This window comes from Fusarium oxysporum, chromosome 9, assembly GCF_000149955.1.
Source record: "Fusarium oxysporum f. sp. lycopersici 4287 chromosome 9, whole genome shotgun sequence".
NCBI classification, from domain to species: Eukaryota; Fungi; Ascomycota; class Sordariomycetes; order Hypocreales; family Nectriaceae; genus Fusarium; species Fusarium oxysporum.
This window is the reverse complement of record NC_030994.1, coordinates 1,949,292-1,964,333: the sequence shown is the minus strand read 5'-3', so window position 1 is coordinate 1,964,333 and position 15,042 is coordinate 1,949,292. Positions and strand designations below refer to the sequence as shown.

The window sequence follows — 15,042 nt, the reverse complement described above, 5'->3', positions numbered from 1 at the left end:
CCACTGAGTCTTCGTCGCCTGGAAGACTTTCGCGGGCAGCTTCTCGTGCTATATCGGGATCGCGTCCATTGTCGAGATATGCGACTAGGACAGCATCCCCAGAAGTGGGACGAACCTTGTGGCGATTAGACTTGCCGCGACCGTCGATAGAGGTGGGACTCAGACTGACTTGAGCTGCAGGAATATCTGGGGGAGGACTTGGAGACGGCTCGAGCTTTGGACGAAGCGGGGTCATGAGAGGGCTTCCTCGAGGAACCACGTCATCCGGGTCGTATGTATCGACGACGAAGCCGAGATGGGGTTGTGGCGGTTGGTGCTGGTGGTGCGTAGCTGTGGTCATCTTTGTCGCGTTGACGGTGGTTGCTCAACTCGCCATGGCCCCTCGTGGGGGGGGGGGTTTAAAGCGTTCGGGAGCTCTTGATCAGTCGGCGGGATCTTGCACCTGGTGAATGGCCGTGGTGCGACTTGAACGGTAACTGCACAACCAAAGAAAGCTTGGTGAGTCGGAGGATGCGAAAAGAAGAAGTGGTCGAATAATGATATCGTGGAATTGGAAGCAGATGTGCGCGCACAGCTCTGGGCAGACGACTTGCGAGCGAATATTCGTATACTAACGTTGGTCGCTCAGCATGAGCAACAAATGCCACCAAGGCGGCGTCAAAAGGAGAACAGTAAAGTTCTTGGCGTCGGTAAGTCGTCCAGGCAGGTTGAGGTCGGATGTGAGTCGCGAGTATGGCTGTAAGCGCAGGTTAGGTGGGATTTGCGGCGTAAATGCGGTGAACTTGAAGTGCCAGGCTGAATGCGAAAAGAGCGTGGCTAAATACGGTGGTGAATCTAGCCGTGGTAATGCGCGTTATTTGGGGGATGTAGTGCAGCCTTTGTCGATATGATAGTCGCCCAAATGAGCGCTTGCGCGATAACACACACAGAAAGAGAAGCGGAGTTGAATCGCTAGATATTCCGTTGTCGTTTGACCCAGGGGATGTGACCAGTAGTAAGACCGAGTGAGATGATACTGGAAAGGGACTCTTTGATTGGCAAGATTAACCTCGAGGTCAGACCTGAGGCGTCGATATGTAAGGTAAGGTAAGGTAAGGTAAGGTAAGGTAGGTAGGTATGTGTGTATGTACAGCACAGCAGCCAGATGAGGCGAGGTACTGTGCCGTGCCGTATGTATAAGATTAAGGTAACAGCTGAGAGGTGAATAGCGGGAACCAGATACGTATGAGCAATCTCGATATACCGAGTTATTTCAGAAGGAAGAGTGCGGAGTAAAGTAAAAAATCCGGGGGATTGAATGTATTTACTAAGTTTACCTTATTCCTGGGAGCTGGAGCCCTATCTGTCCATGTACAGTACATTGCTAACCTGCCCAGGCTACTACTGCTCATGGTCCTGCTCCTTCCTAGTGAGTATGAGTATGCCTCCACTTGTTGACACCATGTTACGGGGTTTGAGGAGCAGTCCATTTTAGAGGAGACGGGGGAGGCTACAAGACACGGAAAATGGGCACGGGCAGTACTGCACAGTACAGTGCAACACAGTGCCAGCTACGCCCCGAATTGATGCTTGAATTAGGTAGGAAGGACTGGAAGTGAGTGGGAAAGAATGGAAGAGAACTTTCCCTGGGAAGGGTCTGGGTGAGGAGAGGACTCGCCGGGGCTGGGGTCCCGGGAAGGTTAGAAGGGTTCAAACTCAAGGGCCGGCAGGAGCATGGCACTGGCAATGGCATGGGGAAGATGCGGGATGGGGTAAAAGGTGGTAAATATTCGGCCCTTGGTTATCTGTAACATGTGGTAGGTCGGCTGAGGACAGGGGGGTCCGAGATGGGGCTCTGCTGTTGCGGCTGGCCTGGCAGGCCCTTGAGCCCTGAACCTGGGGACTGGCCCTGGACCTTCACTGGCTGGACTGGCTGGACTGGACGGACTCGGGGACCTAGGGCGGGCACAAATTTTAATGACAGAAACAGGACGCGGTACGTCCGTCGTATGTCTGAGCAGTCTCTTTGCTGAATGGTTGACTTTGGTGCTCCTCTGTGCTAGTGCAGGCCACCCGGCAGCGCCATTATGGGTAATTCTGTGAGTAATTGGATCATTTCCAAAGTAGTGTGTCTTTAGCGAGATCTTTTATTGAGTCCTCTTTTATTACCTATGCACGCTTGACCGACATACATGAAGGTTGTGCGACGGACGGACTGACCTCGATGATATGGATTGGATGCCACTTGTACCACAAAATGAGCCTCACCTTGAACTGCAGCGAGAGTCACTCTCACTGGAGATTTGTCTTTATATTGTCGCATTTGTCTCAGGTATATGGAGTGCTCGCTACAGACTCAAGTCTTAAGTAAGTCATGGCCAAAAGGAGAGGTCAAAATTCAGGATGCGTCCGCCGAGGCCTCCCTCCCCCTCTCTTGATACCCCACTGGGGTCACCCGTCTAAGCCTCAACGTCCACTGCCGTGTCGACATGTGTGTGATGCATTGGCACGAGGCCGAATGGGCAAAGACTTACTTAGTATGTCAGGTAAGATAGTGAGTCTCGAAACGGTGTTCGACTCGTCGTTTGGACTTGTTGTCCTTTTCATCGTTGGTATCTTCTCATCTGGCAGACTCGAAATTGACCTCGTGATCATTCGGAAGTATTTAGGCGTGATGATCTGTGCCGAGCCAAAAAGAGCCGCCTCGTCTGACATTGTCCGTCAGATAAATATCTCGCGCACTCAACGCCCTCTGACGGACTGTCCCGCTCTATGAATCGCAGTCTGATTGGCTGACCCCGGAGACTGCCCCAGCCGCAGGACGAGGGGAAGTGGACACTTGGACAAAAGTGGGTAACCTCAAAGTGCGTGCCCCTTCAGGTTGTGGGGTATTCGGCTACCGTGTATCGGATTATATCACGCACTGTCTGTGTCTCGACTGGGGCTCTCTTGAGTCGCAAGATTAGAAAAAAGGGCCGTTTTTTGTTGTCATTGGACCCTCCGCAATTTTCCCACAAAAAGCGGCTCTCTGTCATCCTGGAACTGAAATGACCATGCCATCACCGCTTCTGCGTTGCCGGCCGCGGGAGCTGATAGCAAGCAAGCGAGCACCCTTGGCTATCCGTCCTTCAATGCAATAACAAGTAAGGTAAAATAAGCGAGGACTCGATGTGTGCTTGCTTGCTTACCTGGGTACAGTAGCAGGGTACGTAGGTAAACTAAGAAGGAGAAAAACAATTGATTGATGGGGCTTGGTTTTGTTCTAGAAATCTGACAGAAACTCGCGACTTAAATGACGCAGTGAATCTGTCACATCACGGTTACATGCTTCTAAAGCTCCCTCCCGTCCATTATCGAAATTGAGCAGAAGTGTCAGTCAGCCTCTAACCTGACCAATGATTGGCTTTGTTCGTTAATCAGGCACACACTCAAATGAACTGTCTAGGCCTAGTCGAGGGTGCCCCGAGTCTTAGCCTGAAGTTTGCTGTGACTGACTCGTTACCCCATGGTAGTTGGCCGACCACAGGAGAAGTTGCAAGACCACAATGGGTTCGAGTAGTACTTATTAATGACCACCATTATAAGTCCGACTAACAGATAATGCATTCAACATTAAGGACACCAATATCCGACTATTTAATGCTATCTAACTCATTACAGTATTCAGATCCTTGGGTCCAGTGCATGGTCTTTCCTCTATGTCCCGTTTCATAACCACCCGATACCGAATTTGGCCCAGAGGAACTGCTACAGTAGCATTCATCCCAAGCCTTAAAGGCTTATTTAAGTAGCCACCAAGGGTCGCCAACCATATTACGTAGTTCTCCAGACCCTATGGACTATAAATGCCATGCTTATCGCCTTCATGGTCACGAATTGAGAACTTTCATTAGTCCAAGCACACGTCACATTCAAACTTCAACCCATAACGTGCAGAGTAGTTGCAGGTTTATCATGATACCCCACTACAATACGGATACCACAAATCCTGCTATCTTCCGCCGATGGCGGAACACGCAACCCCACCTCGGTCCTCACAAAACTATGTATTTGATCTTTGAGTGAAGCTACAACAACTCAATTGGTGTTTCTTTCGAAGCAACAAGCCCCCTTCGCGAGGAGTTTGCTGCACAATTTGCGCCAACACAGGCAACTATACGCGTAGTCAGTTGTTTAAGCCGATCTCACATCATCGTTAATGACCTTTACAAACCCGTAAACCAACATCATGTCTTTGCCATCAACCATGAAGGCCGTGGTTTTCGATGGTCTGTATAAAATATCAGTGCAGGATAGGCCAGTGCCTCAGAGTAAGTTGACGAGTCACCCAGCTTCAGATTTATCATTGTTGAATGAGGGCTATTTCGACTACAGCTAACTCGATATAGTTCGAGATGAGAGGGATATCATTATCAAAGTTTATGCCGCTGGCTTGTGTGGATCGTAAGGGCGTCATCATCCCTCAAAATGCTGTCCCATTTTCTAACTAGAGCCCCAGGGAACTTCACATCTACCGTGGTCATCAGCCTTCAGATACTGGCTTCATCATGGGCCACGAGTTCACCGGAACGGTCGTCCAAATTGGGTCAGCTGTAAAGACAATCAACATCGGTGACAAGGTCGTTGCTCCCTTTACAGCTTCCTGGTGAGCTCTCTCCTCCACCGTCCGGTATTCGTGCTCATAAGAAACTGCAGCGGCAACTGTTCTTCTGCAACAATGGTTGCTCAGCCCGTTGCGTTGAAAGCCAGTTGTTCGGCTGTGAAACTCTTGACGGAGGACAAGCCGAGTACGTTCGGATTCCCATGGCCGATGGAACTGCCGTCAAGGCCCCCGGGACTATCTCAGACCAGGCTCTCCTTCTCATGGCAGACATCTTTCCCACCGGATTCTATGGTGTAAAGAGCGCCGCAGAATTGATCCCTTCCCAGAACATTCAAGATGCCACACTAGTCGTCATAGGTTGTGGCCCTGTTGGGCTTTGTGCTATCCTAGCAGCCACCCATTTCAAGCCTCGCCACCTCTTTGCCATCGATAGTGTCGACAGTCGCCTGGAGCAAGCTCGAAAACTGGGTGCAGAGCCCCTGAATTTTGAGACAGATAGAGCAGGGCTGGAAGCTAGAATAAAGGAGGTGACGGAAGGACGAGGCGCAGATATGGTTGTTGAAGTTGTTGGCCAGCCCCCAGCTTTGAGGACTGCATTCGATATCGTGCGACCTTTTGGTGCTATTAGTAGCATTGGTGTCCACAACAAGGAGGTATGATACCAGAACAAAATGCTGGCCAGGGACAGGAGCTAACATCACAATGCAGATTCCGTGGACGGGCGACGATGCGTATACGTATGTAACGCCTTGGGATGCTTTGTGTATTGGTCCGAAAAGAGAACTGACTGGCTGACCTTGTTGCAGAAAGAACATTCGAGTGCAGATGGGTCGCTGCCCAGTTCGCAGCGTCTTTGACGAAGCCCTCAAGTTGCTGGAGCAGAAGCAAGACCAGATTGGGTGAGTTTTTGAGTTACCGTTGGAGATGCTTCAACAGCTAACATCACCCTAAGCTTCTTGTTCGACCACATCATGCCGCTCGCACAGGCCCCAGAAGGATACACTCTCTTTGAGCAGCGTAAGATGCAGAAAGTAGTATTCACATTGTAACGCAAAATACAAGCCCGGATTAAGATGTCGACGATTAGTTTTGTCGAGGCTTGACCATGCCCTCATGCATTAGATAGTAGACAACCGTGGAATCGTTATGCACGATGGCCAGAACAAGCCTCTTCTCTCGCGGGCCATTGCGCTCGATGGAGTCAAATATCTCGGAGAATCTCTTGATACACCATTTCTCTTCGGGATGCACTGCCAACACCCACTCGAGCTCTGGTGTCTGATCCAGAGGCTCTCCGGTGGCCCTCTCACGTTCCAGAGCAGCGATCTGGTCATCAGGGTGGGTGTAGAGCCGTTTCGGCGGCAACCCTCTGATCAGAGGTCGCTGAGCTGTCGTTTCATGGACTTTGAGGGAGACCCAATCATGCTGATATTGCAGGTTGTATACAACTGCTGAAGTGACGTTTGAAACCGGGCCACTTGAGGGATCCATGCCGAGCATGAATATTGCTGACCCTTATATGATGTCCACGTAATGAGTGCCAAGGGAGGCGAGTGATGAAATTTGATACGGATCAGGACCAAGAGGCAGTGTATGCGTGGAAGCCGAATATGCGTATGACGGCGAGGCGCGGCTCTGCGATCACAAAAAGAAAGATCCGAGCTTGAGAAATTGGCGAGGATTGTCACAACAGTAGCGAACGAACGTTGAATGGCTGAAACCCCGTTGTAAGAGAGGTTGATGGAGATTCTAAACCTTGTACGGAGAGGTAAAGATAAACTTTTTTTTCTATGGATCGACTGAAGGTGGATAGCAATACCTTTGAAGAGTGGGGAGTGGGTATATGCACGTCCGACGGACCTTCATGATTGAACGAGAACGAAGTGAACTTTCGTTTATTCACATGTTTCATGAGAATTAGGGTCGTTTAGACTTTTGTGTCTCAGTGGGAACTTCGCTTTGCCTGTGATTGACCAATGATTGACCAATGATGACCCCCCCGGCGTTGCCGTGAACCCCGTCAGTAGCTTCAGTGCTTAGACACCTACGGTAGGTTGTACGAAGTAGCTCGGTAGTGATTGACATCCACTATCCACGTTGGCATTAGACCCTGAGAGAGGATCTAGATAAATGGGCAAGTCCCACCGTTGCTAGGCACGTTGATGTGGATCACAATCGCATTCCATTCTCTCTCATTACATATTTATATCTTGGTACCTGTATAGATATCTTGATTCACTGAAACAAGCATCAATTGCACACAATATTAATACTCGTCATTCAATTACAGCTCTTCAGGCGCCCGATCCAGGGTCGCCAAGTCGCATAGCCACCATGACAAACCCTGGGCAACCTTCCTATAATGGCACAGATACCGAACCCTTTCCAAGCCTCGATAATGCGTCACCAAACCCCAACCATACAAACATAAACGCCGACTCTTCATCTCTCGTTGAGAATCGTCCAGCGGCCTCTTCATCTTTGAGTGGTCGTCTCCGCAGAGTCTCCCAAAGTTTCGAAGTTTCCGGCCCCCCTGAAGGGTTTATGGCCGCTACAGGAACCATCGCAGCATCCATATTCTCGCGACAGACTGTGGCGCGAAGGCCATCAGACACCTCGATACCGATGCAAACAAGCCAGTCCCTTGGGGACACATCCAGACAGAGCACATTCCCAGCTGTCAACGAAGAGCCGCCCGAAGAGAAGGCGAATGCAAGCGTCGCGTCCCCCAGGCGAAACTTGACTGGTGAGCCTGCCGCCGCGGCTCCTTTCGACAATGGATATCATTTCCCACCAAAGCATTCGTTTGGACAGTCGACGAAACTTGGACTGATCGCTTTCTGGAACTATGTACGAACACCAACCGGCTTTCTTGTTACTATATACGGTCTGAACGTCGTTGCGTGGGGCGGAATGCTTTTCTTGCTGCTTTGGTAAGTTAATGATTTGTATCTCACTTGCTCAAGGCCAACCATGCTGACAAGCTATCTAGCAATGCTTCACCCGCGATGTGTGTTCCGACTTGCAACGACATCAACTCCCCTAGGCGCAAGTGGATAGAGTGGGACTCCCAGATTTTGAATGCTCTCTTCTGTGTTACAGGATTTGGTCTTGCTCCATGGCGCTTCCGTGATCTGTATTTCCTGCTTCAATATCGGTTCCAGAAGAAGGAGGTTGCCCTTCGACGATTGGCAGGCATTCACCGAGGATGGTTCCGTCTCCCAGGGTCCGATCAGATTGATCCTCAAATAGGGCCCCATAATATTTCGTCTGCGCCTGAACTAGCCTCATCACTCGCCTGCCCGTTTCCCGAAGACAAGATCCCCGACGCTCCGCTGACTGGCGTGCGCGCCCCGCCAACACCCATCACGAGAATGGACGCCGTCATCTGGCTGATGGTATGGAACACGTTTCTGCAGTGCGTCCTGTCCGGATTCATGTGGGGCCTTAACCGTTACGATCGTCCCAGTTGGTCTACAGGTCTTTTTGTAGCACTGGCTTGTATTGTCGCGGCCATTGGAGGGCTTGTCATGTTTCTCGAGGGGAAGAAAGTTAAGGGCATTGAAGGTGTCCCCATTTCAGAAGAAGACCAGAAGCTACTACAACAAGACCGGGAACGTGGTGTGTGGCATTACAACAATATCAAGGACAAAGACTTGGCTGCTGAGGAAGCAAAGAAGAAGAAAAAGGCAAAGAAGTGATACTCTTGTTGCGTATCTGTTCGACATGTCCAGGCGTAAATGGCAAATCTTGGTTGGCTAATGATTGTGATGGGTGGTTTCACTGATTTCATGCATGTGCGCTTTACAGTAGCAACAGGTGTTGGGTGTGAGCTTGCCGATAGAGTAACCATATCGTGCATATATAAAATAATTTGGGATACAATATCAAATTACCTACCTTAGCTATTCTTCGAGATCTGTACGTTCATGAATGGTTGCTTGTGTATGTGACAAACTGCACTCGATGAGGCTACCAGTTCTCATGATGATTTCCTTGGCCTCATCGGTTACTCACTGCTGCGCCAAATGTATGAAAACTAGACCAACAATGGATATCGAGACATCATTCAAGGCTCTATGAGGCTTTCTGAAGGCTGTGATATACAGCCATTTCAACTTTATCTCAGTAAGGCCGAGACTCTTATCTGACTATTACATGGCTGATGGAGTAGGCAGACCCCGCTTCCATTCACCTAACCCCCGCCTCCGCCTCACTATTAAAGAGGGACGTACCCGCATTAGCTAACTCCGGCCTCATGACGTGCCATTCCTACCGTGACCTATCGTGAGCCATCTCCACTGTTCCTTCAACTTTCCCTTCTCAACTTAGACACACGCAGCAAGTTCACGGTACATCTCGACAACCTCAACTTTGCGCAATATCAGTATATAAACACCTCCAATACCCTTTCAGTTTGGCATCGCCCTTCGTCTGCCTCAGGGCCCCGCATCATGGGGCTGGCTTACAACACCTACCTGAATAGCAGCAAGATCTACGGCTGCAAGACATGCAAGGCCCATCTTGCTAACCATGAGGATATTATCAGCCGTGTATGTTATTCTCAAACTCTCCAACCTCTTAACTCCCCTGTAGATTCGTGTCCGCTGATGCCGGTCCCAGAATTTCCGTGGTCAACATGGCAAGGCCTACCTCTTTCACAACGTCGTCAATATCGAGACGGGTCCTCCGAACGAACGTAACATGACGACCGGTCGACACGTAGTCCGTGATATTACATGCCGTCAGTGCAAGGAGACCGTTGGATGGAAGTACGACAAGGCATACGAATCTTCAGAGAAGTACAAGGAGGGCAAGTTTATTCTCGAGGCTGAGCTGCTATGTAATGTTACTTGAGGCCTGGTAGTCGAGGCACCTCCAAGCGTGCTCGTTGGCTGCTTTTGTCTCAGGCGTTATCTGGATATCGGATGCACAGGCGTTGACTGCATTTTTGGGTGGCCTACACACTGCTTTTGACCATGACAAGGACAAACCAGAGATAGTTTTGTTTCTTAGCCATTGGAGCTGAATTTCAATATGATAAACTATTCGACTAAATCCTATACTCCAAACCTAGACGCCGTTCGAACATGCAGATGATTCCAAAACTCTGGCGCAACATGATATGATGTAGTGTCGCAGCACAGAATGCTTCACTTAACGGTGCTCAATGGGCTCCTCAGGCAAGAGCTCCTCGATCTCTTCATCTGGGACTCTGAGGAACTCCAGAGGAGGCTGAACGATACCGTTGAACAAGAAGGTGAAGTAAACAAGCAGGGCGAAACCGACAATTTGGAGCCACTTGAAAGTCTCCCAGCCCAAGCCAAGGGAGACGATCCAGATGAACAGGGTTCTGCAAGTGTCGATGGTAGATCGAGAAGTAGCGCTGACGCTTCGTGTAACAGACAAGCCAAAGAAGTTGAAGCCACTAGTAGCAGTGTCAGTGTTTGGTTATCCAAATCTGATCGACAAGATACTCACCCAATGCTGATCATGATAAGAAAGCTAGAAATGAGGACCTGCTTGTTCTCGATCATCTGGCGCCAGCCCTCGACAATGTCAAAATATCCATATTTGCCAGCTTCAGTGGAGCCGATAGTGGCATGCAGAACAAACATAGCAAGGAGGGTAACACTGAAACCAAAGATGCCCTCCCAGCCGACCACTCTGATTGGGTCAATTGTAGATCTCTCCAGGAGATATTCCTCGAGGACGAACTGAGTGGCTGTAAAGATCTGGGCACCAGCGATAAGCAAAACACCCACAATGGCTCTGGCAGCGTCTGAAAGACCTCCGTCAGTAGCTGAGTCCTCCTCGGGCTGTCCAATGGAGTTCTCAGGCTTCTCATCTGGCCAAATAGCTCCCGCCAAACCAACGACTGCGACACCCAGAACAACACCGACGAGGGATAGCCACTGGAAGAGGTGCAAGTGTCGCTTAAGGAAGACGACGCTGAAGAGACCGACGAACAAGACGAGAGCACCTCGTGTCATCTGGTAGATGGATGCAGCAACCATGAGAAGTCCAGCGTTCATGAGCGTGGTACCGCAGATGTCGCAAATAGCGGGCAGAGCAAGCAAGGCAACTCGGTATCCCCTCAAGATGGATGGGCCAGTGTGAAGGAGCTTAGTGCGATCGTCGGCTTGGGGCGCAGCTTCAGCATCGCCATTTTCCTCGGTATCAACAGCTTGATAGCCTCGGTCTTCTGGTGCAGAACCCTTGAACCGTCGCCAGAGAGCCATGAGGCCAACAACCAGCCAGCAGCCCATCTCGCCGATAAACATCTGGGCGGTTTGGAGAACCGGCTGGTTGAAGAAAGCGCGCTTCCTTGGATTGTCATCGGGACCACAGTTTCGAACACATTGGTTGTCCTATGGAGAGGTGAGTCAGTTACAGCTCTGCTAACATGGCGGAACAGCGGATGCGCAGCGCATGTCGTCATACCTGATACTTGGTCAACAAGGTGTTGCAAACACCTGTGAGCAGCATCATGGCTACGAGAAATGGGATGAGACTTCTAGACGCCATGTTGAAGAGATGGCCGATTACCGACGGCCAAACTTCAGTGGTTGTTGATGTTATTCAAAGAGTGAATGTGGAAGATGGGGGATGAGACGGCTGAGAAGGTCAGCCAGAACTGATAAGAACAAAGAGTTGATAAGCTCCAACCTAATAGAAGGCGGAGTAGAGGTACGTAGCCATAGTACAGGTGGATGCAAATGCAGGGTTGAGACACTTGACCTCACTAAATGCATGCACTATCTGCATTAGCCCTTAGATCCATCTCCGACGCCTCACGTCTCCTCTTGTGAGTGCTACGCGTTACGCGTTACCTCGAGGTACATGCTCGAGCCAAGTCGATGTACCTTTTGATTTGTGGTGGAGAGCCGGGTTTAGTTTATGCGGGTCGCAGCGAGACAAGCGAGATCCCAGCCACCAGGCTTCTCGGAGGGTGACATGTACATAATCATTGCCGTATCACAATTCACAAAGCTGTTATCGGCTCTTCATTCCCTGCTCAGATCAATTGCCATCAACTCCAGCCTCGTATCCATATTTGTTAAGAGCTTCTATGTCCAAGTTCGACAGGGAACACGAGTTTGAGTGTCTCAGCGCTGGGTCAAATGACGGCGATCTCCAGAGATCAGAGTCAGCGCTTTCGGTCACCTGCCGAGATGGCATACAAGTCACTTGATCAATGTCACGTTCAGACACAGATCCAACATGGTCTAGTGCAAATAGTGGATAATGTACTATGTGTTGGTGGATGACTATTGAACAGCAAGTGAATAACTTCTCAACCCTATTGCCCTTGATAACTCGAGAAAGAGAACAAAGACTTGTCTTATTGTCATCCAACAACACCTCCTTATGAGTACGTCCTCATCAAACTTAGTCAACCCGACCGTAACGTTTATTGCTGTTGATGAAATTTTGTACCTTGATTCATCAATCCCGTCACATTTAGTACAAGACACACTCATGGCCGTTACTTGTTTTAGTGCTATTGAGTGCTGGTCCTCAAAAGGACAGAAAAGGAGCGTAGATACACCTCGATCTAAAGTACAATACATGAAATTGATCTCAAAATTGAGCCTTGCTTCGCAGGATGTCCAAAGATGGACTGGAAACATCCGAATCCCTGAAAACTCTCAGAGTTCAGAAATGAGAGCCAGTGCTGTGGCTCATGGCTGGGAACTATGGACTGGACTGGCCAGGAAATGCCAAAACTCCCAAACACCTCATACCCGCTGTTAAGCTTACCACGTGAACGCCTCCTCGATGAAATCGATGTGGGATCGATCCTGGCGGTTTCGAACAGCCAAGCGAACCTCATCACTGAGAGCGCCAGGACCACAGACTGTAACAGCCATGGCACCAACCTGGTGCTCTTGCTCCATACCCAAGAGAGTGTTGATGTTGGGTCGTCCAGGGAACATCTGAACAGTAGACGAGGGGCTGTGGATTTCCTTGGTCGAGCGAGGCTGGCTGACGAAGAGCATGATTCGGAGAACATCCCTTCTCTTGTCCATGCCTAGGATCTCAGTCATCCAGGGGCGGATCCACTCCAGATGCTCGGGAGTCTGAATGGTCCAGACTAGCAAGATCCTTCGAGTTGCGACAGTGCCCTCAGAGTAGCCCTCAACAAGATGCTTAATATAGGGAACGGGGTGAGTGATGCCGACACCTCCAGCGAAGAGAACCACGGTACCGTAAGAGTCGAAAGAGTGGTGTCCACCATAGGGGCCCTCGGCGAAGCAGCTTGTCTCGAAACGACCTCCAGGGGCAGCGACTGCCTTCTTGTAGAGGCTGTCAGTCATGCCGGTCCTACCTCGGATGATGAAAGAAACTCGTTGTTGTTGCATGGCCAAAAGATCTTGGTTAGTAGTAGCTAATCGGTCGCTCTTAACATCCTCGACGCCATCGTACCAGGCGACGGAGAAGGGGTGAGATTGCCAGTAGCTGATGGCGGGCATGTAGAGATAGGCGTGTTGTCCAGGGGCGGCGTTCCAGGGGCGAGCCAGAGTCATGGTCAATCGGACGGCATTTCCAGGGAGGGCTTCGACAATGGTTCGGGAGCGCGAACCTCCAACGTGGGAGCGAATGACACGCCAAATACGATAGGTTCGGTCGAAACTCCAGATAGCGATCACACCATAAACGTAGCAGAGCCACTTGAACAGACCAGGGGATGCGGATAAGTGATAGTACAATCCCACAACGGCGGCGGTGGCAGCGAGGATGTGGAGAGCCTTGAAGATCTCGTAAAAGGCATGGCGAAGAGGACTGGAGGCCTGGATGCCGAGGAAGACAAAGGAGCATGTGGCCTAGAAAGTGTAAGTAAAATTTCATTTACATGATAGACGTTAATAAATGTCATTTAAGTGACTTACAATAAAGCCGGGAAGGATAAAGTTGCCCGCGGGAGGGGTGAAGACCCAACCGTTCTTACCATAGTGGGCAAGGGTATGAGCGAGAGCCTCAAGAATGACAATACGGCCAAACCAACGGTGGATCAGGTTGTAGGTGTCAAAGGAGATGTTCAAGAGGGGGATGAGAGGGTTGTTTCGTCCAGCCAGAAGGAAGAGAGGGACCTGAAATGGGATGTAAGGTTAGTGGCATGTACTAGATGAGGTTTGGAACAACCTAAGCCAAGCACTATAAAGTGCATTGGCTTGGCGATCCTTAATATGCAATGAAATGCATTTCAATTCAATTCATACCATGTTGACAGTTGAGAGGACACCAGTGCGGTTGCGAATGACACCGCAGGCGGTGGCCATATCAGCGGAATAGTCGATGTCGATAACACACCAGACGACATTGGAAACGAAATAGGACACGAGGAAAAGTAGTTGGAAACGGGTGGGTAGAGTTCCAACGTTGATGGCCTTGCTTAGCTGGATTTCGCGGTTGTGGCGCTTGCTGAAGACGGGAGCGTAAAGAAGGTGGCGCTTCAGGGCAGCGAACTTCTGGTTGGGGATAGCGAAGTAGCGCTGCTTGTCGTTGTTCAAACAAGAAACATGTCGAGTGAGTCGGATAATTCGCTCGCAGACCTTCCAGACGATAACAGCAGCAGAGACAGCACCACAGACGATCATGAGGTACTTGGAGAGGTTTCCGTTGGTGGTTTCGGCGATTTCTTTAGCGAGTTGTTGCTCAGGTGTGAGCTGGTAACCGCCTCGCGGCAGCAGTGAGTTTCCGGCACTCATTGCGACTGAAGAAAGAAGGGAAAGACTGAGAACAAAAAAAAAAAAAAAAAACAAGAAAAAATGAGATCGAGGTGTCGAAGTGAAAGATTTAGAAAAGAAAAACCTCCCCTGGAGGAATCGAGTCGAATGGTCGAAGAAGCGGCGGCGAAGAGAAAAAGAAGAGAGGAGAGAGAGGGCGCTGTCGACAGTGATGGGGCCAAGGGACCGTAATGTAGCCGCAGCAGCAACAACACCAACAACAGCAGAGGGTGAATAAATGAATGAATGGGCGACAGAGAGTGTGTGTCTGAATGGAAACCAGCTCCGAAACAAACAATTCCTACGCCTTCTTTAGGAATGAACTGAAGACGTCAAGGTTGACGCAACAAGACAAGGCAAGGAAGAGTTTTGAAAAAACGATTGCGGAGGCCAAGGGAGGGGATAGTATTAAGAATCAGCAGGGGGGTATTTTGCGAGATAAATTGGGTCAATACTAAATTCCCCAGCAATCATGGCTCAAGCATATCATATTCAAGGCCGCGTGTGGGCTTGTCGTAGAAACAGTCGCCATGCAGTATCCCTTGCCCTCTCATTTGCAGCCCAGTCCATCAGCTGTACCTATCCCGCTTCCTATCCCTGAGTATCCCACTGAGGGGCCCGTCTGCAGTGACCAGCTAGCTGCTCTACGGCAGTGAGCGAGTTACAGCTGGGGCCAGCTGCGAGGCCACTGGGCCTAGCCTCTAGTCTCAGGGGCATCTAGTTTCAAGA

At 50.1% G+C, this 15,042-nt stretch overlaps 9 protein-coding genes across 11 annotated transcripts in view; 6 read left to right on the top strand and 3 right to left on the bottom strand.

Annotated features, from left to right (window-relative positions):
• FOXG_20064 (uncharacterized protein) overlaps window positions 1–1,366 on the bottom strand; it is a 3,092-nt gene extending 1,726 nt beyond the window's left edge. Inside the window, exon 1 of the mRNA XM_018400345.1 lies at window positions 116–1,366. Coding sequence (XP_018246851.1) covers window positions 116–340 — 225 coding nt within the window. The 5' untranslated portion in view covers window positions 341–1,366. The remainder of the gene's footprint in view (window positions 1–115) is intronic.
• A 2,841-nt stretch (window positions 1,367–4,207) lies between these two features.
• Window positions 4,208–4,628, top strand: FOXG_09528 (S-(hydroxymethyl)glutathione dehydrogenase/alcohol dehydrogenase; the record flags this gene model as incomplete). Its single annotated transcript, XM_018388744.1, has 3 exons — window positions 4,208–4,289; window positions 4,368–4,422; window positions 4,478–4,628. The coding sequence occupies 3 exons, from the start codon at window positions 4,208–4,210 to the stop codon at window positions 4,626–4,628; spliced, it is 288 nt and encodes a 95-aa protein (XP_018246850.1).
• A 154-nt stretch (window positions 4,629–4,782) lies between these two features.
• Window positions 4,783–5,631, top strand: FOXG_09527 (uncharacterized protein; the record flags this gene model as incomplete). Its single annotated transcript, XM_018388743.1, has 4 exons — window positions 4,783–5,235; window positions 5,291–5,319; window positions 5,389–5,481; window positions 5,535–5,631. 4 exons carry the CDS (start codon window positions 4,783–4,785, stop codon window positions 5,629–5,631), a joined length of 672 nt encoding a protein of 223 aa, XP_018246849.1.
• Window positions 5,632–5,728: 97 nt separating this feature from the next.
• FOXG_20063 (uncharacterized protein) lies at window positions 5,729–6,037 on the top strand (the record flags this gene model as incomplete). The annotated part of the gene is made up of 1 exon (XM_018400344.1): window positions 5,729–6,037. The coding sequence occupies one exon, from the start codon at window positions 5,729–5,731 to the stop codon at window positions 6,035–6,037; it is 309 nt and encodes a 102-aa protein (XP_018246848.1).
• Window positions 6,038–6,745: 708 nt separating this feature from the next.
• On the top strand, window positions 6,746–8,559 carry FOXG_09525 (uncharacterized protein). The gene is made up of 2 exons (XM_018388742.1): window positions 6,746–7,515; window positions 7,575–8,559. Exons 1-2 carry the CDS (start codon window positions 6,917–6,919, stop codon window positions 8,281–8,283), a joined length of 1,308 nt encoding a protein of 435 aa, XP_018246847.1. The 5' UTR covers window positions 6,746–6,916; the 3' UTR covers window positions 8,284–8,559.
• Window positions 8,560–8,802: 243 nt separating this feature from the next.
• Window positions 8,803–9,691, top strand: FOXG_09524 (peptidylprolyl isomerase). Its single transcript, XM_018388741.1, has 2 exons — window positions 8,803–9,135; window positions 9,206–9,691. Exons 1-2 carry the CDS (start codon window positions 9,037–9,039, stop codon window positions 9,437–9,439), a joined length of 333 nt encoding a protein of 110 aa, XP_018246846.1. The 5' UTR covers window positions 8,803–9,036; the 3' UTR covers window positions 9,440–9,691.
• On the bottom strand, window positions 8,833–11,439 carry FOXG_09523 (uncharacterized protein). 3 transcript variants are annotated; one of them, XM_018388738.1, is made up of 3 exons: window positions 11,027–11,439; window positions 10,064–10,953; window positions 8,833–10,010 (listed from the first exon to the last, which is right to left on the bottom strand). In XM_018388738.1, exons 1-3 carry the CDS (start codon window positions 11,108–11,110, stop codon window positions 9,740–9,742), a joined length of 1,245 nt encoding a protein of 414 aa, XP_018246843.1. In that variant the 5' UTR covers window positions 11,111–11,439; the 3' UTR covers window positions 8,833–9,739. The 3 variants fall into 3 exon arrangements, with proteins under 3 accessions (XP_018246843.1, XP_018246844.1, XP_018246845.1); XM_018388739.1 differs by having other exon boundaries at window positions 10,064–11,439; XM_018388740.1 differs by having other exon boundaries at window positions 8,833–10,953.
• Window positions 11,440–11,574: 135 nt separating this feature from the next.
• On the top strand, window positions 11,575–12,340 carry FOXG_20062 (uncharacterized protein; the record flags this gene model as incomplete). The annotated part of the gene is made up of 2 exons (XM_018400343.1): window positions 11,575–11,863; window positions 11,912–12,340. Exon 2 carries the CDS (start codon window positions 11,954–11,956, stop codon window positions 12,338–12,340), a length of 387 nt encoding a protein of 128 aa, XP_018246842.1. The 5' UTR covers window positions 11,575–11,863; window positions 11,912–11,953.
• Window positions 11,837–14,791, bottom strand: FOXG_09522 (uncharacterized protein). The gene is made up of 3 exons (XM_018388737.1): window positions 13,807–14,791; window positions 13,477–13,677; window positions 11,837–13,410 (listed from the first exon to the last, which is right to left on the bottom strand). The coding sequence occupies exons 1-3, from the start codon at window positions 14,293–14,295 to the stop codon at window positions 12,343–12,345; spliced, it is 1,758 nt and encodes a 585-aa protein (XP_018246841.1). The 5' UTR covers window positions 14,296–14,791; the 3' UTR covers window positions 11,837–12,342.
• Window positions 14,792–15,042: the final 251 nt, after the last annotated feature.

What these genes read in the sequence shown, in the direction of transcription:
- FOXG_09525 (XM_018388742.1), top strand. Translation starts at nt 6,917, where the DNA reads ATGACAAACCCTGGGCAACCTTCCTATAATGGCACAGATACCGAACCC. An exon ending in ATGCTTTTCTTGCTGCTTTG is followed by an intron (nt 7,516 to 7,574) that starts GTAAGTTAATGA and finishes CAAGCTATCTAG; the next exon opens with CAATGCTTCACCCGCGATGT.
- FOXG_09524 (XM_018388741.1), top strand. Translation starts at nt 9,037, where the DNA reads ATGGGGCTGGCTTACAACACCTACCTGAATAGCAGCAAGATCTACGGC. An exon ending in ATGAGGATATTATCAGCCGT is followed by an intron (nt 9,136 to 9,205) that starts GTATGTTATTCT and finishes TGCCGGTCCCAG; the next exon opens with AATTTCCGTGGTCAACATGG.
- FOXG_09523 (XM_018388738.1), bottom strand. Translation starts at nt 11,110, where the DNA reads ATGGCGTCTAGAAGTCTCATCCCATTTCTCGTAGCCATGATGCTGCTC. An exon ending in CCTTGTTGACCAAGTATCAG is followed by an intron (nt 10,954 to 11,026) that starts GTATGACGACAT and finishes ACCTCTCCATAG; the next exon opens with GACAACCAATGTGTTCGAAA. An exon ending in CTTATCATGATCAGCATTGG is followed by an intron (nt 10,011 to 10,063) that starts GTGAGTATCTTG and finishes CACTGCTACTAG; the next exon opens with TGGCTTCAACTTCTTTGGCT.
- FOXG_09522 (XM_018388737.1), bottom strand. Translation starts at nt 14,295, where the DNA reads ATGAGTGCCGGAAACTCACTGCTGCCGCGAGGCGGTTACCAGCTCACA. An exon ending in TCCTCTCAACTGTCAACATG is followed by an intron (nt 13,678 to 13,806) that starts GTATGAATTGAA and finishes ATCCCATTTCAG; the next exon opens with GTCCCTCTCTTCCTTCTGGC. An exon ending in TTATCCTTCCCGGCTTTATT is followed by an intron (nt 13,411 to 13,476) that starts GTAAGTCACTTA and finishes TACACTTTCTAG; the next exon opens with GCCACATGCTCCTTTGTCTT.